General features: G+C 54.2%; 1 protein-coding gene across 1 annotated transcript; it reads left to right on the forward strand.

Moving 5' to 3' along the window:
* DEAF1 (DEAF1 transcription factor) lies at positions 1 to 27,686 on the forward strand (the record flags this gene model as incomplete). The annotated part of the gene is given in 12 exon segments (XM_080707738.1): positions 1 to 294; positions 3,245 to 3,340; positions 3,724 to 3,853; positions 4,077 to 4,223; positions 4,492 to 4,631; positions 5,225 to 5,290; positions 9,283 to 9,409; positions 13,584 to 13,712; positions 14,121 to 14,249; positions 18,176 to 18,423; positions 24,350 to 24,439; positions 27,582 to 27,686. Coding segments are annotated over 12 exon segments (1,701 nt in total).
* Between the last annotated feature and the right edge of the window lie 29 nt (positions 27,687 to 27,715).

Consider the following 27,715-nt stretch of genomic DNA (forward strand, 5'->3'; position numbering starts at 1 on the left):
ATGGAGGATTCGGACTCGGCGGCAAAGCAGCTGGGCCTGGCCGAGGCGGCGGCGGTGGCGGCCGCGGCCGCTGTGGCGGCGGCGGCCGCGGCCGCAGCAGGAGGCGAAGCGGAGGAGCCAGTGCTGAGCAGGGACGAGGACTCGGAGGAGGACGCGGATTCAGAGGCGGAGCGCGAGACGCGGCGGGTGACGGCCGTGGCGGTGATGGCAGCGGAGCCCGGGCACATGGACATGGGCGCCGAGGCCCTGCCTGGCCCCGACGAGGCCGCCGCCGCTGCTGCCTTCGCAGGCAAGTGTGCCCGCGCCCGCTGGCCTCGCCCGGTCCCCGCGCACCTGGCCGGCGCTGCACATCTGCCTGAACACCTGTCCCAGGGAACAGGCCCTCTCCCGCCTGACCCAAGCACCTGGCCCGCACACCCGCCCTGGCCCGGGCCCTGTGCTGCATGCATATGCGTCCTGTGTCAAGTGCCCTCCTCTGCCGCTCTCTGTTCAGTGCCCCTTCTGGAACCTTCTCAACACCTGCTGCCCGCCCTTCGCACATACATCCTGGCAGGAGTGGCCGATGTGGATCCTGCCCCGGAGGAGCCCCAGGCCAGCGGGCACGTCTGGTTCCTAGGATGCTCCGTCCACCAGGCCCAGTGCGGCTTGCGCTGGGGAGCAGGAGGGCCCTCGCCCAGCCTGGCAGGGCCGCGGCCCTGGAGGCAGCGCTGCCTGAGCCAGCGGGCCACAGCGGCCACAGCGGCCTTGGCGTCCTGTGCAGATTTCCCCTTTCCGCCCTCTGCGTTCCCAAACTCTTGTTTCCGCCGCTCCTACTCCTGACACACAGAGCACCCTCGTCCCCAGGTTTCATAATGCAAGGAGTCTGGGCCGCTCTGCATGGCCCCATAGCAGTGGTGCTACCCCAGAGTGACCCTGCTGTCGCTGTCCCTGCCCATCCTCCTGAGCGGCCTGCCCCTTCCCGTTGGCTCCTGGAGGACTCGCTGGGAGACACCACCTTGCCGTCTGTCGCATCATAAGGTGCTTCTCCTCTGTAAGCGTTGGCTCGGGCTGCCTGTCCCGTCCCCTTTCCTGGGCTGTGGCTCTTCGACTGTGGGTGCGTGTTCAGCCCCGCTGGGCCCAGGTGGAGGCCCAGTGTCCGGTTCTGGCAAGCCCAGGGCCGCTGACTGCCTGTGGTCTGTTGAGCCACGCACAGAAGCAAGGGGTCTCGTGACCCTCAGTGAACTCTGGTTTGACGCTAGGACTTGAGGCCGTGAGGGTTTTGTCCCTTTGGCACATATTTTTCTGAATACATTAGAGAAATGTGATAGCCGGGTGTGGTGATGCTCCTGTGTGCAATCCCAGTACTTAGGCTGAGACAGGAGGATCACAGGTTCCGGGCCAGCCTTGGCTACTTAGTGAGGCCTTCCTCCGCAACTTAGTAAGACTCTGTTTGAAAATAAAGAATAAAAAGTAGGCTGGGGATATACTTCAGAGGTAGAGTGCCCCTGGGTTCCATCCCCAGTACTGCAAAAATAAAAATAAATGTGATGGCCCCTGTCAGGATAGCAGAGAAATATATCTACCTTGTATTTTTTTCTGCAGATTTTTTTCGCTTTTTTTTTCAGTGCTGGAGACTGAAGCCAGGCCTTGCACATGTTCACACGCACTCGACTGCTGAGCTGTGCCCCCAGCTTTTTTGCAGGGTTGTATAGTCGTATGTGCTTTGTTTTTGGTGGTGCTGAGGATGAACCCAGGGCCTCGCACGTTAGGCCAGCCTTCCACCCCTGAGCCACATCCACAGCCCTGTAGTGGTGATTCTCTTTGTTGGTATTTCAGCTTTCCATTGAGTTACTGTCCACCTTGCACACGTGGCTGCTTGAGCTGTCTTCAGGCTTGTGTTCAGGCTCCTGTGCTTTAGCTGTTGTCTCGGTGTGCGGAGAAGTCAGGACGAATTCACTGCTCCCTGGTGTGGTCTGGTGTTGGAGACAGGAGGTGAACAGGCGCTGTGGTGCACGTTGGTAGCTGCTCGTGAATGGGGGCAAGACTTCCACTAGCACCTTGTGCACCGGCTTCGTGCCAGAGACCGCCCAGGCACGCAGCCTTTCGAACTCCGGTTGCAAGTGACAGAGATCCACTTGTGTCCGTGGTGGGGAGGGTGGTGCAGAGGGCCTTGGCAGCAGGGGCGTGACGCAGAGGTAGAGCTTGTAGCCTCTGGGTGGGAGGTGGCAGCAGAGGGTGCAGTGGACTTAAGAGTTGCTGTGTAGCCGGCGTGGTGGCGCACGCTTGTAATCCCCGCGCTTGGGAGGCTGAGACAGGAGGATCACGCAGGTTCGAAGCCAGCCGCACTGGCTTAAGAGATCCTGTTTCCAAATAAAAAAATATATAAGCCGGGCGTGGTGGCCCACACTTGTAATCCCAGCATTCAGGAGTCTGAGACCAGAGGATCGAGGTTCGCGGACAGCCTCAGCTACTTAGTGAGGCCCTCTGCAACTCAGTGAGACTCGGTTTCAAAATAAAGAATAAAAATAGGGCAGGGGATGTATCTCGGAGGTCGAATGCCCCTGGGTTTCATCCCCAGACCCACAAAAAATAAATAAATAGCCGGGCGTGGTGGTGCACACTTGGGAAGCTTAGACAGGAGGATCGCACAGGTTCGAAGCCAGCCTCAGCTGGCTTAAGAGACCCTGTTTCCAAATAAAATATAAAATAGATCTGGGAGTATAGCCTGGAGGTAGAAGGACTCTGGGTTCCATCCCCAGTACCACCAAAAAAAAAAAAGTTGCTGTGTGTGTAGGTGCTCCCCAAAGGACCTGTGGGGCCAAGTTCTGGGTGTGGGTGGTGGACATGGCCAGTCGGATATGCTTTCAGGGGAAGGTTGCTGGGGAAGGTGGGAAGACCTCAGCCAGCAGTGGCCATGAGGCTCTGGTCCCATTGGAGGCGCCTGAGCTGCGTGATGAGGGGCCAGGAGGGAAGAGGCCAGACTGAACCCGTGTGTGCTGGCGCCAGGAGGTGTTCTGTGGGCAGCGGTCCGGAGGGAGGCGGGCTTGACTGGGGAGGGGCCGCTTTCCTCCTCTTGGGGACCAGGTGAGCTAGGCTGAGGACCAGAAGTGTGGACTGAGGTTCCTGTGACAGCGTGAAGGTTCCACGGAGGGCCGGGTGCCCGAGTGGGGGCGCCTTGCCTGGGGCTCCTGCTCGAGACCTTTGCCCTTCAGGGATCCGGCTTTCGTCAAGGTCACGGGTGAGGGTAGTTGTTTGTGTTGCAGAAGTGACCACGGTGACGGTGGCCAACGTGGGGGCCTCTGCGGACAACGTCTTCACGACGTCGGTGGCCAACGCAGCCTCAATCTCAGGACACGTTCTGGTAAGCCCCTGGGGGTGCAGCCAGGGAGGGCGCTCCGCTCAACACCCTGGGCTTCTCCACATATTTGGAAACAGGGTTTTACTAAGTTGCTGAGAGCCCCACTAAATAGCTGAGACTGGCTTCGAACCTGTGCAGTCCTCCTGTCTCAGCCTCCCAAGTTTTGGGATTACAAACGTGCGCCACCACCGGCTCTTGTGTTCTTTCTGGGTCTTTGGCTCTGTCTTTAAGTCTTGGGGCCCCTGTGTATAGGATATGGGGTATCTGGGTGAACACCCCCTCCCTGGTGGTGAAGTCAAGATGCTTCTGTAGAGCAGGTCCGGCTGGGCTCAGTGGTGTGCCCGGGCAGTACTCAGCTGACCCAGCAGAGGCATCCTTTCTTCTAGTCTGGCAGAACAGCCCTTCAGATTGGGGACAGCCTGAACCCAGAGAAAGCCACTCTGATCGTCGTGCACACAGACGGAAGCATCGTGGAGACCGCCGGGCTCAAGGGCCCTGCGGCGCCCCTCACTCCAGGTACCAGTGGCACCCGCTCCCCGGACCCTCTGGAGTTCTTTATTTTGTAACAAATTTGGGATACCGAGTAGTGGCTTTAAATAGAGAAGCGGGATCTTCCAGGCAGAGAGCATAGCCTGCAGCTAAAGGGGCAGTGGGCCCAGCTGCTGGCTGGAGAAGCCGCAGAGCACCTTGGGCTGCGCTGGTTCCACAGCCTCTCCTTCACAACCTCTCTCTGCCCAAGGTCCTCAGTCTCCTCCCCCCCCTCTGGCAACTGGCCAAGAAAAAGGTGGCACCAAGTACAACTGGGACCCCTCGGTGTACGACAGTGAGCTGCCTGTGCGCTGCCGGAACATCAGCGGGACACTCTACAAGAGTAGGCTGGGCTCAGGTGAGGCCTGGCGGGGCTGCCGCCGCTTCCATGCATAGGGCATGGGGGCAGGGGCAGCCTGAAGGCCCTTCAGGCGGAGGTCTGCCCCGGGCAGCCTGTAGGGCTGACCCCAGGGTGGTGGGCCCAGAGTCCAGGCGGGGCGAGGAGGGGCAGCCAGGAAGGAGGCCGGGGAGGAGAAAACGCCAGAGAAGCGCCTGGCCTGCCATCAGCGGGCCCCAGGCCGGCCACGGATGTGGGGTTGCCTAGCGACTGCTCCACCTCATTTCAGGTGGCCGGGGGCGGTGCATCAAGCAGGGGGAGAACTGGTACAGTCCCACCGAGTTTGAGGCAATGGCCGGAAGAGCCAGCAGCAAAGACTGGAAGAGAAGCATCCGCTACGCCGGCAGGCCCCTGCAGTGCCTCATCCAGGTACCGCGCCTGCGCCAGCGACTTCACACGGAGCTTTCAGGCCGCAGCTCCGTGGGCCTCAGGACTGGACAGTGGGCACGGGGGCCCAGCCCAGGGAGAGGAGTGAGACCGTGGGGCCAGGCAGGGCTGAGGCCGGCCTGCCCCTGTGACTGGGCCCATGCTGACTGCCCTGCACTTTGTAGTGGGACAGTGCTGACAGGCCCCCCAGGTGGAGGGCTTGCATGAGGTGCTGCGCCGCTCAGAGCGGGCACAGGAAGGGCCGCCCGCCACAGCAAGCATGGACGGCAGCAGGCTAGGCACTGGCTCCCACGGGGCACACCCGAGGACACCCTCCCTGCTCCCCTTGCCTCAGGAGGAGGACCTCTGGCCCCGCTTGCTCGGGTTCCCTCCCTGGCGTGCTGTTGGACAGCGCAGGGAGCTTTCCCCTCCTGCAGGAGGGTGGAGCCTGTTGCCAGCAGATGTGGAACCCAGAGGATTGCAGAAACCACCCTACTTCATGCCCTGAGCTTCCTCTGATGGATGGTGGCTGGGCGGCGAGGCCGGCTGCGATCCTGCACTCAGGAGGACTTTCCAACGCGTGTGCTCTGTTTCAGGACGGGATCTTGAACCCGCACGCAGCCTCCTGCACCTGTGCTGCCTGCTGTGACGACATGACGCTGGTAAGTCGTGGGCCGCCCAGCCCTGCCTGCCCCTTGGCCCCTTTTGTTGGTGTGTCCTCTGTGTGGGAGGCAGTGTCCATACCACTCTCTGGATGTGCTTGTCTCTGGAGCCCGGGCAGACCCTACTCACAGGGGCCTGATTGGGGTGTGTAGCGGCTTCAGGAAGGTCACAGGAAGCTCGTGGTCGGGAGGCTCTGTGGTGTACGTCAGCCCCAAAGCCAAGCACGCACCTTTTGTTGTTGTTGTGGGGATTGAGCCAAGGCATTCTACCTCTTCAAGCTACTCCCCAGCCTAATTTTATTTCTTTTTTGGAAACAGAGTCTCACTAGGTTGCTGAGAGCCTCACGAAATTGCTGAGGCTGGCTTTGAACCTACGATCCTCCTGTCTCAGCCTCCCAAGTACCTGGATTACAAGCTTGTACCACCACACCCAGCTCACACACCCTTTTAAAATGGTCACAGCTAGCTGGGCGTGGTGGCGCATGCTTGTAATCCCTGCTCTTGGGATTACAAGGATCGGGCAGGTTCGAAGCCAGCTGCGCTGGCTTAAGAGATCCTGTTTCCAAATAAAAAAGTATAAAAATAGGTCTGGGAGTGTATCCCAAAGGTAGAAGGCTTTCCAGGAACCCCAGTATCACCAAAAAAAAATAAAATGGTCACAGCATGCCAGGTATGGTGGCACACTCCTGTATTCCTAGGACTTACTTGGGAGGCTGAGGCAGGAGGATCACAGGTTTGCAGCCAGCCTCAGCAACCTAGTGAGGCCATCAGCAACTTATTAGCAAGACTCTGTTTTTTCTTTTTTTTTTGCGGGTCTGGGGATGGAACCCAGGGGCATTCGACCTCCGAGCTACACCCCCTGCCCTATTTTTTATTCTTTATTTTGAAACCGGGTCTCACTGAGTTTCAGAGGGCCTCACTAAGTAGCTGAGGCTGGCCGTGAACCGTGATCCTCCAGGTCTCAGCCTCCTGAATGCTGGGATGACAAGCGTGCGCCACCACGCCCGGCTTAGCAAGACTCCATTAAAAAAGATGTGGGATATAGCTGGGAAGCAGAATGCCCCAGGTTTCGGTCCCCAGCAGCACACACGTCACGACCGTGAACGAGGGCCACATGACCTACTGAGCTCTAACACTGCTGCGCTCACCTTGTCCATAGGTAGGACTTTCTGTGTCCTCTGAAATGTCTCCTTGTCCTAGATCCTTAGCTACTTCAGAAAGAAAGATCTTTCTTGTCTCTTTATTTTGTGGTACTGGGGACTGAACCCAGAGTCATTCTGCCTCTTGGGAGCTATACCCTGTCCTTTTTTTTTAATTTGTTTTGAACTGTGTCTTGCTAGGTTACTAAGAGTCTCTCACGAAGTTGCTGAGGCCTGTCTTGAACCTGTACTCTTTCTCTTTAGCCTCCCAAATACTGAGATGATAGGTTTTCACTTATTTTAATATATATATATTGCTACATAGCTTTTAAAAGCCTGATACTAATTTGTAATATATGAACATACTAGGTTCATTTCATCTCTTCTAGTTTTAAATGTCTTTTTATTTATTTATTTATTTTGGTGGTACTGGGGGTGGAACCCAGAGGCTTTCTACCTCCGGGCTATACTCCCAGACCTTTTTTATTTTTTATATTTTATTTGGAACCAGTGTCTCACTAAGTTGCTGAGAGCCTCACTAAGTAGCCGAGGCTGGCTTTGAACCCGTGCGATCCTCCTGTCTCAGCCTCCCAAGCACGGGGATTACAAGCGTGTGTACCACCACGCCCGGCTAAATGTCTTTTTAAAAATACCTTACAATTAACTTAAAAGCTGTTAATGAGAGCTCCTTGCTTTAATCTGATCACTAACCTGGCTAATCACTGGAAGATAAAAAGAAGATGCATTCGCCGGGCGTGGTGGCGCACGCTTGTCATCCCCGCGCTTGGGAGGCAGAGACAGGAGGATCGCGCAGGTTCGAAGCCAGCCGCGCGCGCTGGCTTAGGAGACCCTGTTTCCAAATAGAAAATGTAAAAAGAGGTCTGGGAGTGTAGCCCGGAGGTAGAAGGGCTTCCAGGAACCCCAGTACCACCAAAAAATAAAAATAAAAAAAAAATAATAATAAATAAATAAATAAATAAAATAAAATAATTGAAAGCTGATTTGGCAACTTAAGAGATGAGATTCTCAGCGATCTTGAAGTAAGAGCAGTGAGGACAGAGTAACCCCAGAGGCAGGATGCTCAGAATTAGTCACATCTGCTCTGAAACACAGGGACACTTGGTAGACTCCAGTAAGACCTAGAGGGGTCTGTATACGGGAAAGTGCTGATGGGAAAAGTCAGAGAAACCTGGGTGTGGTGGCTCATGCCTCCTATCCCTCTACTTGGGAGGCAGAGTCAGGAGGATCTCGAGTTCGAGCCCAGTCTCAGCAACTTAGTGAGACTCTTAGCAACATATTGAGAACTTGATTCCAAATAAAAAATAAAAAGGGCTAGGGGTACAGCTCAGAGGTAGAGTATCCTTGAGTTCAATCCCCAGTACCTTCTTCAAAAAAGTCAGAGAAGACTTGGATACTTCATGAGGTGTACCATGTCCATGGATTGGAAAACAAAATACTGAAGATGTTTATTTCCCCAGTTTGATCTATAGATTTAACAATATCTGAGCAGGATCCTTTATAGATATAAGCCACTTCCAAAATTTATATGGGAAGACAAAATAAGATTGTAAAAAGAGTTTTGAAGCTGAGCATGGTGGCACACGCTTGTAATCCCAGCATTCAGGAGGCTGAGATAGGAGGATCATGGTTTGTGGGCAGCCTCAGCTACTTACTACTTAGTGAGGCCCTTTGCAACTCAGTGAGACTCTGCTTCAAAATAAAGAATAAAAAAAACAGGCTGGGGTGTCACTTGGCGGTAGAATGCCCCTGGGTTCCACCCCCAGTACCAGCAAAGAAAAAAAAAGAGTTTTGAAAAAGGTTACAGTTGGAGAAGTCAGCCAGGCATAGCAGCCCATGTCTATAATCTCAGTACTTGGGAGGCTGAGACTGGAGGATCCCAGGTTTGAGGTCAAGTTCAACAACCTAATGAGACCCCGTTTCCAAATAAAAAATAAAATAGGGTTGGAGGTGGAATTCAGAGATAGAATGCCTCTGGGTTCAATGCCCAGTACAAAAAAAAAAAAGTGAGATCACAATAGAGTGTTTGAGATTACCACTGTAGTAATGAGGACAGCAGAGTGTTGGTAGGGGGCACCAGGGCCTCAGGACCACCTGCTGCCCATGATAGATACCCTCAGAGGCGGAATCGCAACTGTGGGATGTGTATAGGTGAGGAATGCACTTTGATCCAAACTTCAATCTCTGGACAAAGTGAATTTATTAGTTATGTTTTGTGGTACTGGGGCCTGGACTTAGGGGCATTCTACCTCCAAGCTACATCCCCTAGACCTATTTTTTTTTTAATTATTCTTTCTTTTGAAATAGGGCTTACTAGTTACAGAGGGCCTGACAAAGAAGCTGAGGCTGGCTGAGAACCTTCAATCCTCCTGTCTCAGTACTGGAATTACAAGCGTGCACTACCACGCCCAGCTTAAAAGGAAATTTTAAATGAATCCTAGATATAAGTGTAAGAGAAAAGGCTAAACTGCTATTTGTGTGTGCATGGTACTGGGGAGTGAACCCAGGAGTGTTCTACCACTGAGCTACACGCCCAGCGCTTTTTACTTTTTGTTTTGATGCAGGGTCTGGCTAAGTTCTGCATGCCGGCCTTTGAGATCCGCATATCCCGGCCTCACTAGTACTGGGATTACAGGTGTGCAGCACTGTGTCGGCTGCTCTAACACTGTTTCATTAGTTCGTTTTTATATATCCAGGGGTGTGGGGAATGCAACCGGGCACTTTCTCGCTCAAGGGCTCCGTCCTCGGTGCTGCGTCCCCGAGTGTGGTCGCTGGGAGGCTCGGCACGTTCTGCCCGCAGCAGTGCAGCCTTCTCGCTTTGCCTTTCTCCTGCAGAGTGGACCGGTCAGGCTCTTTGTCCCTTACAAAAGGCGCAAGAAGGAGAACGAACTGCCCACCACCCCAGTTAAGAAGGACTCGCCCAAGAGCATCACGCTGCTCCCAGCTACCGCCGCCACCACCTGTGAGTGTGAGGGAGGCCCGGCTTAGCCGGGCGGGGCTTTGGTTCTGGTCCCTAACCCTCCTCCCGCGGGGCGCTGCGCCAGCGGGCTTGCTCCTCACTGCTCAGAGCTCTGGGAGCTCTTGGGCTCCTCTCCAGCTGTTCCCACCACCGAGTTCATCCCCACGTGGTGGCCCTTCCCTGACCGAGCCCCGGGCCCCTGCGCCACTTCTGGACAGCAAGAGCCCCTGCTGCTGGAGGCTTGCTGTGGTCAGCCCTCCCCCAGTGCCCAGAGCAGCCGTCTCTGCGAACGCTTCTTACCACGGACTTCTTTGACTTTAGTCTTCTCAGCTTCCAGAGAACTGCAAACTGATCAGTAGTGTAGGAAAGGGGAGTTAGAGGTATTCACAAGAAACCCAGCGGCCGACATGGTGGGCACGCTGGTCATCCCCGCGCCTGGGGCTGAGGCAGGAGGATCACAGGTTCCCAGCCAGCCTCAGCCACATAGTGAGCCCCTCAGCAATTTAGTGAGACCCTCTTTGCAAATAAAGTATAAAATAGGTCTGGGAGTGTAGCCAGTGGTAGAAAGCCCCCTGGCTTCCACCCCTAGTACCACATACAAAAAAAAGGGCCAGGCGTGGTGGCACACATTTATAGTCCTAGCATTCAGGAGGCAGAAACCAGAGGATCGCGGTTCGCGGACAGCCTCAGCTACTTAGTGAGGCCCTTTGCAACTCAGTGAGACCCTGTTTTAAAAATAATAAGAGCCGGGCATGGTGGCGAACGCTTGTAATCTCAGCATTCGGGAGGCTGAGACCAGAGGATCGCGTTTCGTGGACAGCCTCAGCTACTTAGTGAGGCCCTCCGCAATTTAGTGAGACTCTGTTTCAAAATAAAGAATAAAAAAGTAGGGCAGGAGGTATAGTTCGAAGGTCAAATGCCTCTGAGTTCCATCTCCAGACCTGCAAAATACATACATACATACATACATACATACATACATACATACATAGAAAGAAAGAAATAGGGGCTGGGGGTGTAGCTCAGAGGTAGAATGCTGCTGGGTTTCATCCCCCGGTACTGAAAAAAAAAAAAGAAGAAGAAGGAGGAGGAGGAGGAGGAAGGAAGAAGAAAAAGAAAGAAAGAAAGAAAGAAAGAAAGAAAGAAAGAAGAAAGAGGAGGAGGAGGAGGAACCTGGCTGTTTTTTTTTTTTTTTGGCAGTACCGTCTACCTACGAGCTCCACCCCCAGCCCGATTTTTTATTCTTTATTTTGAAACAGGGTCTCACTGAGTTGCAAAGAACCTCACTGAATAGCTGAGGCTGGCTGTGAACCACATCCTCCTGTCTCAGCCTCCCAAATGCTGAGAATATAAGCGTGTACCACCATACCCAGCTCAGAACCTGGTTTTTTAAGTAAATTAACTAAAAATTTTTTGTGGTGAGCCAGGTAGGGTGGAGTATACTTGAAATCCCAGTACTTGGGAGGCTAAGACTGGAGGATCCAGGTTTGTGGACAGCCTCAGCTACTTAGTAAGCCAGCCCAGGTACTTAGTGAGGGCTTCTGCAACTTAGTGAGACCCTGTTTCAAAATAAAGAATAAAAAACAGGTATGGGGTGCCACTGGCGGCAGAATGCTTGAGTTCAATCAGAACCCAGGGCCTTGCACATGCAAAATGCCCTGTCACAGACTGGACCCTGGCCCTTGGCTTTTTATGCCATAAAATGAGCCAGGCGTGGTGTCATACGCCAGTAATCCCAGTACTTGGGAGGCTGAGTTAGGAAGATTGCAGGTACAAGTCCAGCCTCAGCAACTAGACTCTGTCTCAGAATAAAAATAAAAGAGGCTACGGATGTGGCTCAGTGGAGAGCGCCCTGGGTTCAGCCTTCAGCACTACACACACACACAGAGTATTGTAAGCTGTAATACCACATGCCAATAATATATATTGTGTGTGTGTGTGTGTGTGTGTGTGTGTGTGTGTGTGTGGTACTGGGGGTGGACCCCAGGGGCTTTTCTACCTCTGGGCTATACTCCCAGACCTATTTTTATACTTTATTTGGAAACAGGGTCTCACTAAGTTGCTGAGGCTGGCTTCGAACCTGTGCGATCCTCCTGTCTCAGCCTCCCAAGGATGAGGATTACCAGCGTGCGCCACCACGCCCGGCTAACATGCTGATAATATTTGGAAGACTAAGGATCATGGGTTTTTTTTTTTTTTTTTTTTGAGGTATGTTTGTTTGTTTGTTTGTTTGTTTGTTTCTTGGTCCTAGGGATTGAACTCAGAGGCTTTCTACCTCCAAGAAAGGTATGCCCCAAGCTGTATTCTGACCCTATTTTATTTTATTTTGTTTATTTGTGGCAATGGAGATTGAACCCAAAAATACTCTACCTCTGAGCTACAACCCCAGCCCGATTTTAATTAATTGATTAATTAATGGCACTGGAGATAGAACCCAGGGGCCTTCTACCTCCAGGCTGTATTTCCAGCTCTATTTTATACTTTATTTGGAAACAGGGTCTCACTAAGTTGCTGAGAGCCTCAGTAAGTAGCTGCGGCTGACTACAAAGCTGTGCGGTCCTCCTGTCTCAGCCTCCCAAGCACTGGGATTACAAGCGTGCTTCACCACGCGCAGCTTTATTTTTTATTTTGAAACAGGGTCTCGCTGAGTTGCAGAGGGCCTCCCTAAGTAGCTGAGGCTGGCTTTGAACCTGCGCGGTCCTCCTGTCTCAGCCTCCCAAGTACTGGGATTACAAGCGTGTGTCACCATGCCTGCCCCCCCCCCGTGTTTTATTTATTTATTTATTCATTTATTTATTTGGTGGCGCTGGGGATGGAATCTAGGGGCCTTCTACCTCTTGGCTACACTCCCAGACCTATTTTATATTTTATTTGAAAACAGGGTCTCAAGCCAGCTAAGGCTGGCTTGGAACCTGTTTTTATCCTCCTGACTCCGCCTCCCAAATGCGGGGATTACATTGTCTGCCACCATGCCTGGCATCCCCCCATGTTTTAAAACAGGGTCTCAGCCAGGCGTGGTCACACACACTTATAATCCCAGCATTCATGAGGCAGAGAACAGCCTCAGCTACTTAGTGAGGCCCTTCACAACTCAGAGTTTTTGAAACTCTCTTTCAAAAAAAAAAATAAAATAAAATAAAAAGACTAAGCCAGCATGGTGGCACATGCTTGTAATTCCTGCGCTTGGGAGGCTGAGACAGGAGGATCATGCAGGTTCAAAGCCAGCCTTAGCTGGCTTAAGAGACCCTGTTTCCAAATAAAATATAAAATAGGTCTGGGAGTGTAGCACAGAGGTAGAAGGCCCCTTGGTTCCATCCCCTGTACCACCAATAAATAAATAAATAAATAAATAGACTAAAAAATAGGACCAAGGATGCAGCTCGTAGTTAGAATGCCCCTGGGTTCCATCCCCAGCACCAAAGAAAAAATTAAAATTAAAAAAATAATAAAAAGACTAAAAAATAGGACTGGGTATATAGCTCAGAGGTAGAATGCCCCTGGGTTACTGCAATAAATAGATAAATAAATAAATAAATAATAAAAAGTAACAGGGTTGGGACGTAGCTCAGATGTTCAATCTCTACCACCACACAAAAAAATAATAACAGCTAGCTGGGCATGGTGGTGTACACTTGTAATCCTAGTAATTTGGGAGGCTGAGACAGAAGGATCATGGTTCGCGGACAGCCTCAGCTACTCAGGGAGGCCCTTTGCAACTCAGTGAGATCCTATTTCAAAATAAAGAATAAAAATAGGGCTAGGAGTGTAGTTCAGAGGTAGAATGTCCCTGGGTTCCATCCCCAGTACCTCCAAAATAATAATAATAATAATAATAATAATAATAATAATAATAATAATAACAGCTAAACAGAACACCCATGGGTTCAATCCCTAGTACTAAAAAAAAAATACAGAATATTTTGCAAGTTACTTAATTTTTCCCCTGGCTGGGCAGCAAATCTTCTTGGTTCCCAGTCTGAGCAGCAAGGTGCAGGATGGACCCTGCATCCTGTGCCCGCCTGGCTTATCCCGTTGACGCTGAGGCCCTGGTGTCTCTGTCCCCTGTGCACTGTGCGGCTTCGCTCGGCTCCCAGGGTCCTTCTGAGCTGTGCCCTCAAAGAGTGGTGCAAGCCCAGGCGCTTGGCCGGCCGTTCACAGCTGTGCATCTGCCTTCCAGTCACTGTGACGCCCTCAGGACAGATCACTACCTCTGGAGCGCTGACGTTTGACCGGGCGTCCACCGTGGAGGCCACCGCTGTCATATCTGAGAGCCCAGCCCAGGGCGACGTCTTTGCGGGAGCCACAGGTGAGTCTCCTGCGCCTGCCCCATGCCCGTGACCCCGCCCAGCTGGGCTTTGCCCGCTGCCTCACCTCGAGGGGCCTGAGTGGCGTGGCTGCCGTGGAGCTGCGGCTCAGATGAGCATGTGCCTAGGAGCGCTGATGGCTTGCAGCAGAGCCCGGGGCAGGCGAACTGGCGTCTGTGGGCTCCCATGTTAGGCCAGGGCATCCAGCAGAGATGACTGGGGCGCTCCGGGAGCCACATTAGGGATGTCAGCGGAACTGGCAGAATTTTTGTGATAGGCCATCTCATCAGTTACGCTCTACACATCGGAGTGCTAAGAGCCACCCTGGCGAGGAGCCGCCATCAGTGTGCGTCCGCCGGCTTGGGTGTGGGCCTGCAGTGCTGACCACCAGGTACCTTCCTTCTCCACAGTGCAGGAGGCCAGTGTGCAGCCCCCGTGCAGGGTTGGTCACCCTGAGCCGCACTACCCCGGCTACCAGGACAGCTGCCAGATCGCGCCGTTCCCAGAGGCTGCGTTGCCGACCTCCCATCCCAAGATAGGTGAGTCTGAAGGAATTTGCACACACAGGTTGTCCTCAGAATTGCTTCTCATGAGAGAAATTTTTTTCCCCATGGTCCTAGGGATGGAACCCAGGGACATTGTACCTCTGAGCTACACCTCAAGCCCTATTTTTTAGTCTTTTTTTTTTTTTTTTTTTTGCGGTTCTGGAGATGGAACCTAGGGGCATTCGACCTCCGCACTACACCTCCTGCCCTGTGTTTTTTATTCTTTATTTTGAAACAGCGTCTCAGCCGGGCGTGGTGGCGCACGCTTGTAATCCCCGCGCTTGGGAGGCAGAGACAGGAGGATCGTGCTATTTCGAAGCCAGCCATGCTGGCTTAAGAGACCCTGTTTCCAAATTAAAAAAAAAAAGAAAAAAAAAAAAGGTCTGGGAGTGTAGCCCAGAGATAGAAGGGTTTCCAGGGACCCCAGTACCACCAAAATAAAAGAAAGAAAGAAACAGGGTCTCACTGAGTTGCAAAAGGCCTCACTAAGTAGCTGAGGCTGTCTGTGAACCGCGATCCTCTGGTCTCAGCCTCCCAAGTGCTGGGATTACAAGCAGTGTGCCACCACACCCGGCGACCCTGTTTCAAAAATTAAAAAAAAAAAAAGCTGACTGTAATCTCAGTATTCAGGAGACTGAGGCAGGAGGATCACAGGTTTGTGGCCAGCCTCAGCAACTTAGTGAGGGCCTCCTCTGCAACTTAGTGAGACCCTATTTAAAAATAAAAATAGGGAGCTGGGTGTGGTGGCACACGCTTGTAATCCCAGCATTCAGTCGGCTGAGAGTGGAGAATCACTGCGAACAGCCTCAGCTACTTAGCAAGGCCCTTCGCAACTCAGTGAAACCCTGTTTCAAAATTAAAAGACTAAAAAAAATGATAGGGCTGGGGGTGTAGCTCTTGGGTTCCATCCCCAGTACTGTCAATAAAAATAAATAAAATAAAGATAGGGCTATTGGTGTAGCTCAGAGGCAGAGTACTCCTGGGTTCAGTCCCCAGTAACTAACACACACACATGCACACACTCGCAAGAGAAAAAAGAATATAAACATGGTAGGTACTGCTCCATTCAGTAGCTTCTAGACTAAAATTGGAACAGTACAGAGAAGATTAGCATGGCCTTGCGCAAGGATGGCATGCAAATAATTTCTGAAGTGTTCCTTTTTTTTTAAGGTACTAGGCATGGAACCCAGGGGCGTTCTACTCTGAGCTACACCCTCAGCCCTATTTTTTTATTCTTTATTTTGAAACAGGGTCTCACTGAGTTGCAAAGGACCTCACTAAGTAGCTAAGGCTGTCCACAAACTGTGATCTTTCTGTTTTAGCCTCCTGAATGCTGGGATTACAGCGTGCGCCACCACGCCTGGGTAGCATTTCATATTAATAAATAAAAAATAAAGGCCTTTTGAGGGGCTGAGGCCAAGTCAGCAGATGCCGCCCTAGAAGCGAAAATTGTTATAGTCTTTCTCCTGTTTATCGTTGCAACCAATAAAGACTGATTCTACTATAGTAAAAAAAAAAAAAAAAACAAAAAAACAAAGCCTAGGTAGCTCTTGTTGTACTTTAGTGGTAGAGAGTCCCTGAGGTCATTCCCCAGTACCACACACACACAAAACAAGCAAACAAAAAAAATTTCCTCTCACCAGCTTCATTATCCTTTCTCTGCTGGTGCAGACTCTTCCGTCTCGAAGGTCTGGTTCCACTCTCTTCCATACCTGGCCTGCCTGGCCTGGCTGCGCCCCAGCTGCCTCTGCGGGAGGCCCTGATGCTCATCACAGTGCTCACCGGGCAGGACGCCTGCCAGGTGCTTCCTAACCCTTTCTTTCTTTCTTTCTTTCTTTCTTTCTTTCTTTCTTTCTTTCTTTCTTTCTTTCTTTCTTTCTTTCTGTGGTACTAGGGGTGGAACCCAGGGGCTTTCTACCCCCGAGCTATACTCCCAGACCTATTTTATGTTTTATTTGGAAACAGGGTCTCATTAAGTTGCTGAGAGCCTCACTAGGTAGCTAAGGCTGGCTTCGAACCTGTGCGATCCTCCTGTCTCAGCCTCCCAAGCGCGGGGATTACAAGCATGTGCCACCATGCCCAGCCTTCCTTAACTTTTAAAAATGTTTGGAGCCCAGTGTGGGACCACGCCTGTAAACCTCAGTGCTTGGGAGGCTGAGACAGGAGGATCCCAGGTTTGAGGATAGCCTCAGCAAGTAGTGAGACTCTCCTCAGCCTAGTGAGACCCTGTTTCAAAGTGAAAATAAAATTGGACTGGAGGGAGCCGGACGTGGTGGTGCACGCTTGTCATCCCAGCATTTGGGAGGCTAAGACTGGAGGATTGTGGTTCGTGGACAGCCTCAGCTACTTAGTGAGGCCCTCTGCAACTTAATGAGACCCTGTTTCAAAATAAAGAATAAAAAAAAAACAGGGCAGGGGGTGTAGCTCAGAGGTTGAATGCCCTTGGGTTTCATCCCCAGATCTGCAAAAACAAAAACAAAAAAAACCCCTGGGGTCCAATCTCCAGTACCCACAAAAAAAAAAAAAAGTGTGGAAATAGGCTCAATTATACACCACAGTGCAAATACCACACGAGTGAAGGTTATTCTCTGAGAGTAGGTTGTGGACGTCCCCAGAAAGCGTTAGTTGTTCCTAAAATCAAGCCCAGCGCGAGAAGAAGTAAGCAGGTGCCGCCCGACTCCGCGCTGCCCTGGAGGTCCCAGGTGGCAGGTCCAGTGGGCGCTGCTTCCCGTGCTCAGGCCCCTCGCACTCGGCCTTCCTACCCTTCCTGCCTTGGCAGGGCTGGACAGTGCCCGTGAGCCTCTCGCCCGGTGTGGACCTCAGCTGGCGGCTCAGGCTGTCCCGGCAGCGATGGTGCCAGTGTGGTCGGGCTGCATAGCCTCGCCTGTGCCCGAGCCCCGTGTGCTCCTGCCTGGCAGCCCTGAGCGCTGGTGCCGATGGGGCAGCCGTCCCCTGCTGGCGCCAGGAAGGACTTGCACCCCTGCAGTGTGGCCCAGGGCGTCCTGGTCTCCCCGTGGGTCGTGGCTGCTGCTGCCGCCGCTCCTCCCAGCAGCCCAGCTCGGGGCGAGCAGGTGCTGTGCTGCCACCCCTCGCTGTCACGCCTCGCCCACTTGTCTGTGTCCCCTGTTCCTCTAGGAACCTGGACACGCCCCGCCCGCAGGCAGTGGTGTGGAGCCGTGGTCCCCGCTGTCCTGAGGACTTGGTTTCATCCCAGCCAAGCTAGCGACCTCCAGGGACGGGCAGAAGTGTTGGGCTTAGTTACCCTGAGAAAGCGGCTTTCCCTAACAGCTGCACGGCCCAGACGCAGTGTGCCGCTCACTGTGGGCTGTGTCTGCTCCAAAGCAGGGGGCCTGTGTGCTCTGGCACACACGCACATGCATGTGCACACGTGTGCTTCTGTCCAGACCCAGCTGCAGGACGGAGTCCGGGTCTCCAGCCCACGCCCAGGGTGCATCCTCCTCCCACGCGTGTGACTTTCTTCTCCGGCTGTGAGACGCCCTGCCTCTCTGCCCCTGGTAGATCCCCACATGGTGCCCAGCAAGGCCGTCCTGGTGAGCAGCCATGGAAAGGGCCCGCTGCCATCTTTGCTCAGCTCGAGGCCCTCCTGGCCCTGTCCTCCCGGCCAGCTCCTTGTCTGTTTCACGGCCCCCTGTTGTCTGGCTCACAGGTGGCCTGCCTGGTCCGTGCCCGTCGCTCGCAGCCTGGCATTGACACAGGCAGGCCTCCGAGGGGCTTCTTGCCGACAGTGCTGGAGTGTGCGTGGAGCTGGGAGTGGGCGTGGAGGACGTGACAGGGCATCCTGTCTCCGAGAGGGTGGGGGTGTCGGCAGCTGTCCTGTGCCGTTCTCACCAGCCCCAGACAGGAGGTGTCTGGTGTGCCAGGAGCCCGCTTATCTGCCCGTTTCTCTCTCCGCACCCTAGTGCTGACGTCCCTGCCTGCCCTGGCAGTCCCTCCCTCCACCCCTACGAAAGCCGTCTCCCCCACAGTGGTCAACGGGCTGGAGATGTCAGAGCAGCGGAGCTGGCTCTACTTAGAAGAGATGGTCAACTCCTTGCTCAGCACGGCACAGCAGCTGAAGACGCTGTTTGAGCAGGCGAAGCAGGCTAGCTCCTGCCGGGAGGCGGCTGCCACTCAGGCCAGGATCCCGGCCGATGCCGAGCGGAAAGAGGTAGGCAAGCACGGCCGCCCCTGGGCAGGGGAGGTGCGGGGCTGCTACTGTGAAGAGGCTTTGTTTCTGTAAATAAGACTGGCTTATTTCTAAAGAGAAGGCAGCTGTATACACACCCGTTGTTGTTTTTGAACACAGGCTGCTCGTGGGCATTCAGGTTATCTTAGTGAAGCCCGCCTCACGGTCAGTCCATTTGTGCGGGGCTGACAGGACCAACCCAGCTGTGCAGAAGTGGGCCCTGCCCGGGGCCGTGGTGACAGTTTCCCCACAGCTCCCTCTCCCACGGCACAGCAGAGGCACTTGCACCCGCCAGCTCTTATGTTTTGTGATTCCAGGAACCCAAGGCCTCATGCATCTGGCCAGCGCTAACCCTGGAGACACAGCAGCCTTCTCGGCTCTCTTTGGCCAACCTCTTTGTCTTAGGCTAAAACCTTCCAGGTGCTCCGAGGGCTGGGTGTGAGGCCAGAGCTGACCCCGAATGCTGGGATTACAAGCGTGCACCACCACGCCTGGCTTACACACTGTCTTTGAAAGAAATCATCTGTAGTCCAGATGTAGCTGTTAAGGGGATTTTTGCCAACGTAAACCATGGGAAATTTGCATTCATGTGTATGTAATTAGCTCTGTAGAGGCTAAACAGGGCAGAAAAGCAGACGCCCTTGGCTGTCAAGGGGACAGAGTCTGGCGGGGCTCTGGAGCCGAGTGGCTGCGGGGTCTTGGGTGACTGCCCCGGCCCGGCTTGGGGCTGATCCCTGTCCTTGCAGCCTGTCTCTGCCTCTTTCTCAGCTATCTCATAGTCCTCCCCACTCCCTTTGTGAGCATTAAGCATGGCCTGTGACAGACTCGCAGGAAGGGAAGAGGTGCATACACATTTTATTGATTTCTTTATTTTTACAGTACTGGGGACGGAACCCCAGGGGCATTCTACCTCCGAGCTACACCCCCTGCCCTATTTTTTATTCTTTATTTTGAAACCCGGTCTCACTGAGTTGCAGAGGGCCTCACTAAGTAGCTGAGGCTGTCCTTAAACCACGATCCTCCTGTCTCAGCCTCCCCAGTGCTGGGATTACCATGCCCGGCGCACATACATGTGTTTAAAGAGGCATCACTGTTGATTGCTAGAGTCTAGCAGGCGCGCGGCATTGCCTGGAGATGCGTGGTCCTGGTCTCTGTGGAGCAGCCGAAGGAGGGCTTCCTGTCCTGCCCAGTCCTGCGGCCAGGCAAGGCCTCGGTAACGGAGGCTCTGTCTGCCTTCTTTAGGTACTGATAGTCAGATGCCACCTCCTGCCCCTGATCCCCCATCAGCTCCTGGGAGCGCCTGCTGGGCAGCAGTGGAATGTCATGGAAATGTTGGCTGCGCAGTCCCTCGGGAGGGAGCTGTCACGAGTGCTGTGCGGCAGGACTGCAGGGCGGCAGGGAAGCACAGGCCAGCGCGCTCTCACAGGCAGCCAGCTTCCTCCCAGGTGGGCCAGGGCAGCCCAGCTGTAGGATGCGCTGTCCGTTTCCAGGGGGAGATCTAATGCGCAATGTGGCTTCATAGGCAGGCAGCTTAGAAAAGTGCTGTTAGATTAATCCCCAGATCTGCTTATGCACGCACCATGTGGCTTGCAGATGAACCCCGGGGCTTAGGGGTTTCCTCTTATTTCAGCTGCTTCCCCAGGGTTTGATCCAGAGGAGACGATCATGCCTAACTTCTGTCTTTAAGTTGGACATCTGTGGCCTCACGGAGGGCAGGTTCCAACCAACGGTGGGGAGGGAGGAAGCACGTGTCCGCCTTGCTGGGGCTGTCCTGAGGACCTGGCTGGGCTGGGGTGGCGTGGGCCACCTAGCTTCCCATCTTGCTGGCACGGGGTAGGATGGGGCCTCCTGGTTTCTGTTTACAGGTGCCAGGCGTGTGGTTGCGCCTGGCCCAGGCAGGCCCTATGGAGCTCAGGGACTGGCCACTACCCTTTCACCCTCGCCCCTGTGGCCCTGAGGAGGCCAGACCTGTGTGGCAGCGCTGGGTGGCTCCTGCATCCCTGGGGTGGGAGCAGGCTGAGATGGACACAGTCCACGGGCCAGAGCCTCACTCGGCTGCCTGAACACGGGATGGAATGGTGGAGTTCAGAGGTCAAGAGCGAAAGGCAGGAGCTGGGCAGGAGGCCGGTGAGCGCCAGGCCTGGGGGTCACTCGCTCCTGGACAGTTAAGGAGGCAGTGGGCATTGTGCAGGTGGCTTTGTACCTTGTCACTGCGGCCACTCTCCAAGGAGCGAGCAGCTTGGCTGTCCTAGCGCTTGGCGGTGTGTGGCAGCCGGCACATGGAGAGCAAGCAGTGCGTGACTTGCGTGCCCTCTGCTGCTCTGGGCTGGCCCTGAGCCACACTGCTGCCGAGCAGATGGGCGGTCCCTGTGGTGCCTCCGGGTGGCCAGGCCTGAATGCCCTGTCCCAAGCACAGAGGCCAGGCCTGCCTCACGGCTCCCATCTGCTGTGTCCCTCTGTGGACTGTGTGCTGAGCAAGTCCGCCCACCAGCTCCTCCAGGCTGCGCTCTGGGCTAGCTTTGGAATTCTCTGGTGGGCATCACCCCCTCCACGTCTCCCTGTTTTGCCAGGTGTCCTAGCAGGATGGCTCACTGGCTCACATCTGATACCTGCACTGTAACCCTGGGCCGTGTTCTGGGCTTCCTGTCCCTCTGACACCTGTGGTGGGCCCGCCCTCACCCTGGGCCGCAGCCAAGGCTCATGGAACTGCTCAGCCTGTGCCGTGAACATCCCTAGCCCTCAGCCTCTTGTGTGGAAGGGCAGGGACTACCCTGGAAGGTGGTGGGGCTGGCTGGGGTCCCACCGGGCAGGGCCACTGGGGACCCTCACACCAGGACACCTACTCCCTCTCAGGGTGCGTATGAGTTGGTAAAGCCTTTGTTCTTTTCCCCAGAGAAATCTTCTATGTGGTTAGACTTGAAATGTATCTTGCAAAGCCGGGCGCGGTCGGCACGCTTGTCATCCCAGCATTTGGGGGCTGAGACAGGAGGATCGCGGTTCACGGCCAGCCTCAGCTACTTAGTGAGGCCCTCTGCAACTCAGTGAGACCCTGTTTCAAAATAAAGAAGAAAAGATAGGGCTGAGGGTGTACCTTAGATGTAGAATGCTCTTGGGCATCCCCAGTACTGCAATAAATAAATAAATTAATTAATTAAATAAAGTATGTTGTAAACTGGCCATGGTGGCGCACACTTGTAATCCCAGCATTCAGGAGGCTGAGACCAGAGGATTGTGGTTCGTGGACAGCATCAGCTACTTAGCAAGGCCCTTTGCAACTCAGTAATTCAGTGAGACCCTGTTTCAAAAATTTTAAAAAAAGACTAAAACATAGGGCTGGGAGTGTAGCTTGGAGGTACAGCGCCCTTGGGTTCTATCCCCAGTAACACACACACATGCGTGCGCGTGCACGTGAGCGTGCAATGTGTCTTACAAGCCGGGCATAGTGGCACATGCTTGTAATCCCAGCATAGGAGAAGCGTGGTTTGAAGACAGCCTCTGCTGTCTAGTGAGGCCCTTTGCAACTCAGTGAGATCCTTTTTCAAAATAAAGAATAAGAGCCGGGCGTGGTGGTGTACGCTTGTAATCCCAGCATTCGGGAGGCTGAGACAGGAGGGTCACTGTTCTCAGACAGCATCAGCTACTTAGTGAGGCCCTTCACAATTCAGTGAGACCCTGTTTTTTTTTGGGGGGGTCATTTTGTGGTACTGGGGATGGAACTCTGGGGCTTTCTACCTCCGGGCTACCCTCCCAGATCTATTTTATATTTTATTTTGAAACAGGGTCTTACTAAGTTGCTGAGAGCCTCACTAAGTAGCTGAGGCTGACTTTGAACTTTCGCGATCTTCCTGTCTCCGCCTCCCAAGCTCTGGGATTACAAGTGTGCGCCACCATGCTCAGCTGAGACCCTATTTCAAAATAAAGAATAAAAAAAAAAATAGGGCTGGGGGTGTAGCTCGGAGGTAGAATGCCCCTGGGTTCCATTCCCAGTACTGCAAGAAAAATAAAATAAAGAATAAAACATAGGGCTGGGGGTGGAGGTTGGAAGTAGAATGCCTCTGGGTTTCATCCCCAGTACCCCCCCAAAAAAACTCTTGCAGCTGGGTGTGGCTGCACTCACCTGTAACCCCAGGGTTTAGGCTGAGACAGGAGGATCGCAGATTCGCGGCCAGCCTCAGCATCTTATAGTGAGTCCCCTCCACAGTTTAGTGAGACCCTGGTTGTGTTTGGTTTGGTTTGTGGCTCTGGGGATGGAACCCAGGGGCATTTTACCTCCTAGCTACATCCCTAGCCCTATTTTTTATTCTTCATTTATTTTGAAACCAGTTCTCACTAAGTTGCAAAGGGCCTCAGTAAGTAGCTGAGGTCGTCCTTGAGCCGTGATCCTCTAGTCTCAGTCTCCCAAATGCTGGGATTATAAGCATGCGACACCATGCCCGGCTGAGAACTTTTTTTTTTTTTTTTGGTGGGTACTGGGGTTGCTGGAAACCCTTCTACCTCTGGGATACACTCCCAGACCTATTTTTATACTTTTTATTTTGGAAAGAGTGTGTCTTAAGCCAGAGTGACTGGATTTGAACCTGCGGGATCCGGGATCCTCCTGTCTCTGCCTCCAAGCGCGGGGATTACAAGCGTGCGCCACCACGCCCGGTTGAGACCTTGTTTTAAAATAAGAAATAAAACAGGGCTGGGGGTGTAGCTCAGAGGCAGAATGCCCTGGGTTAAGAGGAGGCAGGACGAGCTGAACTGGGTCCTCCACCTGGAGCTGTGCGCGCTGCAGTGGGAGCTCCCAGTGGAGCGGCTGGCACGGGCCCGCAGCCCCGACAGGTGTCTCAGAGGCATCTGCTGTGTTCCACACGTGTGCAGACACAGTAGCAGAGCCCGCGCAGTGGCTGAGACTCAGATGGGAGGATCACAGGTTGGAGGTCAGCCTCAGAAGTTTAGGGAGACCTTGTTTCAAAATAAAAAATAAGCTGGGCACAGTGGCACACACGTGTGATTCCAGCACTTGAGAGGCTGAGACCAGATGATCGTGGTTCACAGACAGCCTCAGCCACTACTTAGTGAGACTCTGCAACTCAGTGAGACCCTGATTCAAAAAATAAAGACTGAAAAATAGGGCAGGGGGGTATATAGCTCGGAGGCAGGATGCCCTTGGGTTCCACCTCCAGTGCCTCAAAAAATAAATAAGCCTGGGGATATAACTTGGAGATAGAATGTTCTTGCATTCAATCCCTAATACCACACACACACACACACAAGAAAGCAGACAGTGGCAGCGCTGGACCAGCCACATGACGGCCGCGGGCGCCGTCGCCTGCCTGTGTGGGGCCAGCAGTGTCTCCTCATCCCTTTGGCCCCTGCTGACCCCTCCCAGCCAGGGGTTCCTCTGTCACAGTGTTGATGGCCAAACTCACAGCTAGACAGAAAGTAGTTGCTGACCACTGTCTCCCTGTGAGCCACCTCAATTGACTAAACAGAGCCCAAGTCGTGCAGCTCTCAGAAGACCGCCGAGCGCCGGGCGGCCGCCCTGAACACACCTCGGGACCGCCGAGCGCCGGGCGGCCTCCGAGCACACCTCGGGACTGCCGAGCGCCAGGCGGCCGCCCTGAACACACCTCGGGACCACCGAGCGCCGGGCAGCCTCCGAGCACACCTCAGGACCGCCGAGCTGGCCTGTGGGCTGGGCAGGCAGCGCGCTGTCCCTCACGCGTGCACTCGCCCGCGTGCCGTCCTGGCGGCTCCTGTGCCCTGGTTGGGGCCGGTGCATGGGCGTGGCTGTTGCTGTCCACGAGGAGCGGGGGCAGAGGGGGTGGAGGGGGCGCTGGGAGGGTGCATCCCAGAGGCCTGGGCCTCAGGCATCCGTCCTGGGCTGCGGCTGCCCCACTGACGGCTTCTGCTCTCCTTACAGCAGTCCTGCGTCAACTGCGGTCGGGAGGCCATGAGTGAGTGCACTGGCTGCCACAAGGTCAACTACTGCTCCACGTTCTGCCAGCGCAAGGTAGAGGCCTCCCTGGGCGCCTGTGGGGCCAGCGGCGTGCACTGCCCACACCCCTGCGCCTGGGGCCTGCTGCCCATCGCTGGGAAGGCTGCAGCCGCCCCCAGCAAGCGCCCTGACTCTCCCTGGCCCCCGCCTGCCCCCCCACCCCAGCCTCGAGGCTGCTCAGCCTGGTCCCAGGAAGCTGAAGAGAGTTTTCCTAGACCAGCAAGTGCCACCGCGCCGGGTCCGGAGGGCTTCCTCAGGCTCGGAGTGCGTGTTCTCACGCCTGCCAGACCGCTGGCAGTCCTGCCAGCCCTGGAGCCCCGAGGTTCGCGGCTAAAGTCCCGGCGCCCGGGCACAGCCTGGTCCCTCGCGACCCCGCTCATCGCCAGCACCAGAGGTCCGATTTCCTCAGAGCTTCCTAACAAGCTCTTGCACTAGGAAAGGGCGGCCGGCCCGCTGGGAGGACTGCTGACAGCACGGGTCTCCCGGGACCTCCAGAGGGCCGGGCAGGGCGCCCACGGGAGCGCGGCCACACGGCGCCAGACAGAGCTCGGGGACAGGTCGCACAGGGGTCTGGCCCAGTCCACTGCTTGCTGGACTGGGCCGGCAAAGACAGGCACTCTGGGTAACTCACTTGAACTATACCAAGTGAATGTCAGCCGGCATGGTGGCAACACCTACATCCCCAGTACCTGGGAAGCTGAGACAGGAGGGCTGCAGGTTCAAAGCCAGTCTCAGCAACTTAGCAAGACCGTCAGCCACCTAGAGGAACCCCAGTTGTCAAATACAGAGAGAGAGGGCTGGTCGGAGCTGGAGCCCCACTGGCTTCAGTCCCCAGCACCACAAAATAAAGTGAATTCCAGCATCCAGTTCTTAAAGTCAGGTCCAAAGAACAGTAGCTGTGGAGAAGCAGCCGCCGAGCGCGTGGTAAGCACAGCTGCCGCGGCGCCGTCCTCCCCGCCGCGGCCTCCAGCTTGCATGTGCTTTTAACATGTGCAGCCTCTGTTCCCTTCGATCCATGTGAGTTCTGTGTCTAAATCCACAGACCGTAAAATTCGCCCTTTGAAGCTGAGCACGGTGTGCACACCTGTACTCCCGGTACCTGGGAGGCTGAGATAGGAGGATGCAGGTCCTACTTACGAGCTATACCCCCAGCCCTTTTTATTTTTTGTTTTGAAACAGTCTCACCAGGCTGCTGAGTCTCACTACTTGCGGAGGCTGTCCTCGGATCTGCCTGTCTCAGCCTCCTGACACCTGGTAGTTTCTTACTCTCAAACAAGGTCTTCCTAAATTGCCAGGTGCTGCTGCCCTCAAACCTGCAATCCTCCCATCTCAGCCTCCCAAGCACTGGGACTGCAGCAGTGTACCACCACACCTGACATGCTGAGCATTTTTTGCAGCACTGGGGATGGAGCCCAGGGGCACTATACCTCCCACATACACTCCAGCCCAATTTTGTATTCTTTATTTCGAAGCAGGGTCTCACTGAGTTGCAAAGGGCCTCACTAAGTAGCTGAGGCTGTCCACGGACCCTCCTGTCTCAGCCTCCCGAATGCTGGGATGACAAGTGTGCCCCACCATGCCCAACTCTGAGCATTTTTATTTTTATTTTTATTTTTTGCAGTACTGGGGATGGAACCCAGGGGCATTCTACCTCCAAGCTATACCCCCTGCCCTATTTTTTTACTCTTTATTTTGAAACGGGGTCTCACTGAGTTGCAAAGGTGCTCACTAAGTAGCTGAGGCTGTCTGGGAGCTGCGATCCTCCAGTTTCAGCTTCCCAAATGCTGGGACTACAAGCGTGCGACACCACGCCCAGCTTAGCTTGAGCATTTTTAACAAGCCCAGATGTCACTTTTTCATCCATGAGTCCTAGATCATTCTTTTTTAGTGTGTGTGGTGCTGGGGACTAAACCCCGGTACATTCTACCTCCGAGCTACACCCCCAGCCTGATTGTTTTATTCTTTATTTTGAAACAGGGTCTCACTAAATTGCAGAGGGCCTCACTAAGTAGCTGAGGCTAGCCTCGAACCAGGATCCTCCTGTCTCAGCCTCCCAAGTGCTAGGATTACAAGTGTGGGCCACCATACCCAGCTAGTTCCAGATCATTCTAAGACATATTTGAATCCTTCATTTTGTGTGTGTGTGTGTGTGTGTGTGTGTGTGTGTGTATTATATATAATTTTTTTGGGGGGGGCACTGCGGATTGAACCCAGGGCCATTCTACCTCTGAGCTATACCCCCAGACCAATTTTTATTCTTGCTTTATTATTTATTTATTTACTTATTTATTTTTGTGGTATTGGGGATGGAACCTAGGGGCTTTCTACCTCCAGGCTACACTCCCAGACCTATTTTATATTTTATCAAAAACAGGGTCTCACTAAGTTGCTGAGAGCCTCACTAAGTAGCTGAGACTGGCTTCGAATCTGTGCGATCCTCCTGTCTCAGCCTTCTAAGTACTGGAATTACAAGCGTGCACCACTACACCTGGCTTTTTATTCTTTATTTTGAAACAGGGTCTCCCTAAATTGCAGAGGGATCACTGGCCTTGAACCTGCGATCCTTCTCTCTCGGCCTCCCAAGTACTGGGATTACAAGCGTGCGCCATCACGCCCAGCTAGTTAAGCATATGTGTGGTTATTTATTTTGTGTGCGTGTGTCTGGCACTGGGGATTGAACCCACAGGCATTCTACCTCCAAGTTACACCTCCAGCCCTATTTTATTTTCATTTTGAAACTGGGTCTCACTGGGTTGATGAGTCTCTGTTTGCTGGGCTGTCTTTGAGTCTGTGATCCTCCTGTCTGAGCCCCGCAAGTATTGGGGTGACAAGTATACGGCACCCCGTTTCTTTTGCTTAAATTCCTAACGGCAGAGTCGCTGGCGGAGCACATCGGCTCTCATTTTTATAGTCGTCTTTTTGTTGTCTGATGGCTGAAGCTCCAGGAGCCCGGGGAGGCCCGGAAGCCAGGCGGCTGGTCAGAGCGGGCGCCACACAGTTGCGGGGCGCCCTGTGCCTTGGCGGCGCCCATGGGGCCGCCTCCAGGGCGGGGTCCGGCCCCCTGGCCCACCAGGCCTCACCAGGCGGACAGGTAGCGTCGCCGTGTGTCGCTCTGCGGCCGCCCGCCCGCCCGCTAACCCAGCGTCCTTCCTCTCAGGACTGGAAAGACCATCAACACGTGTGCGGCCAGTCGGCAGCTGCCACCGTCCAGGCGGACGAGGTCCGTGTGGCTGCGAGTGTGGCTGAGAAGGTCAGTGTGTAGCGCTCCTCCCTGCCTGCCCAGGCCACCAT

This window comes from Muscardinus avellanarius (genome assembly GCF_963383645.1).
Source record: "Muscardinus avellanarius genome assembly, chromosome: 1".
Lineage (NCBI taxonomy): Eukaryota > Metazoa > Chordata > Mammalia > Rodentia > Gliridae > Muscardinus > Muscardinus avellanarius.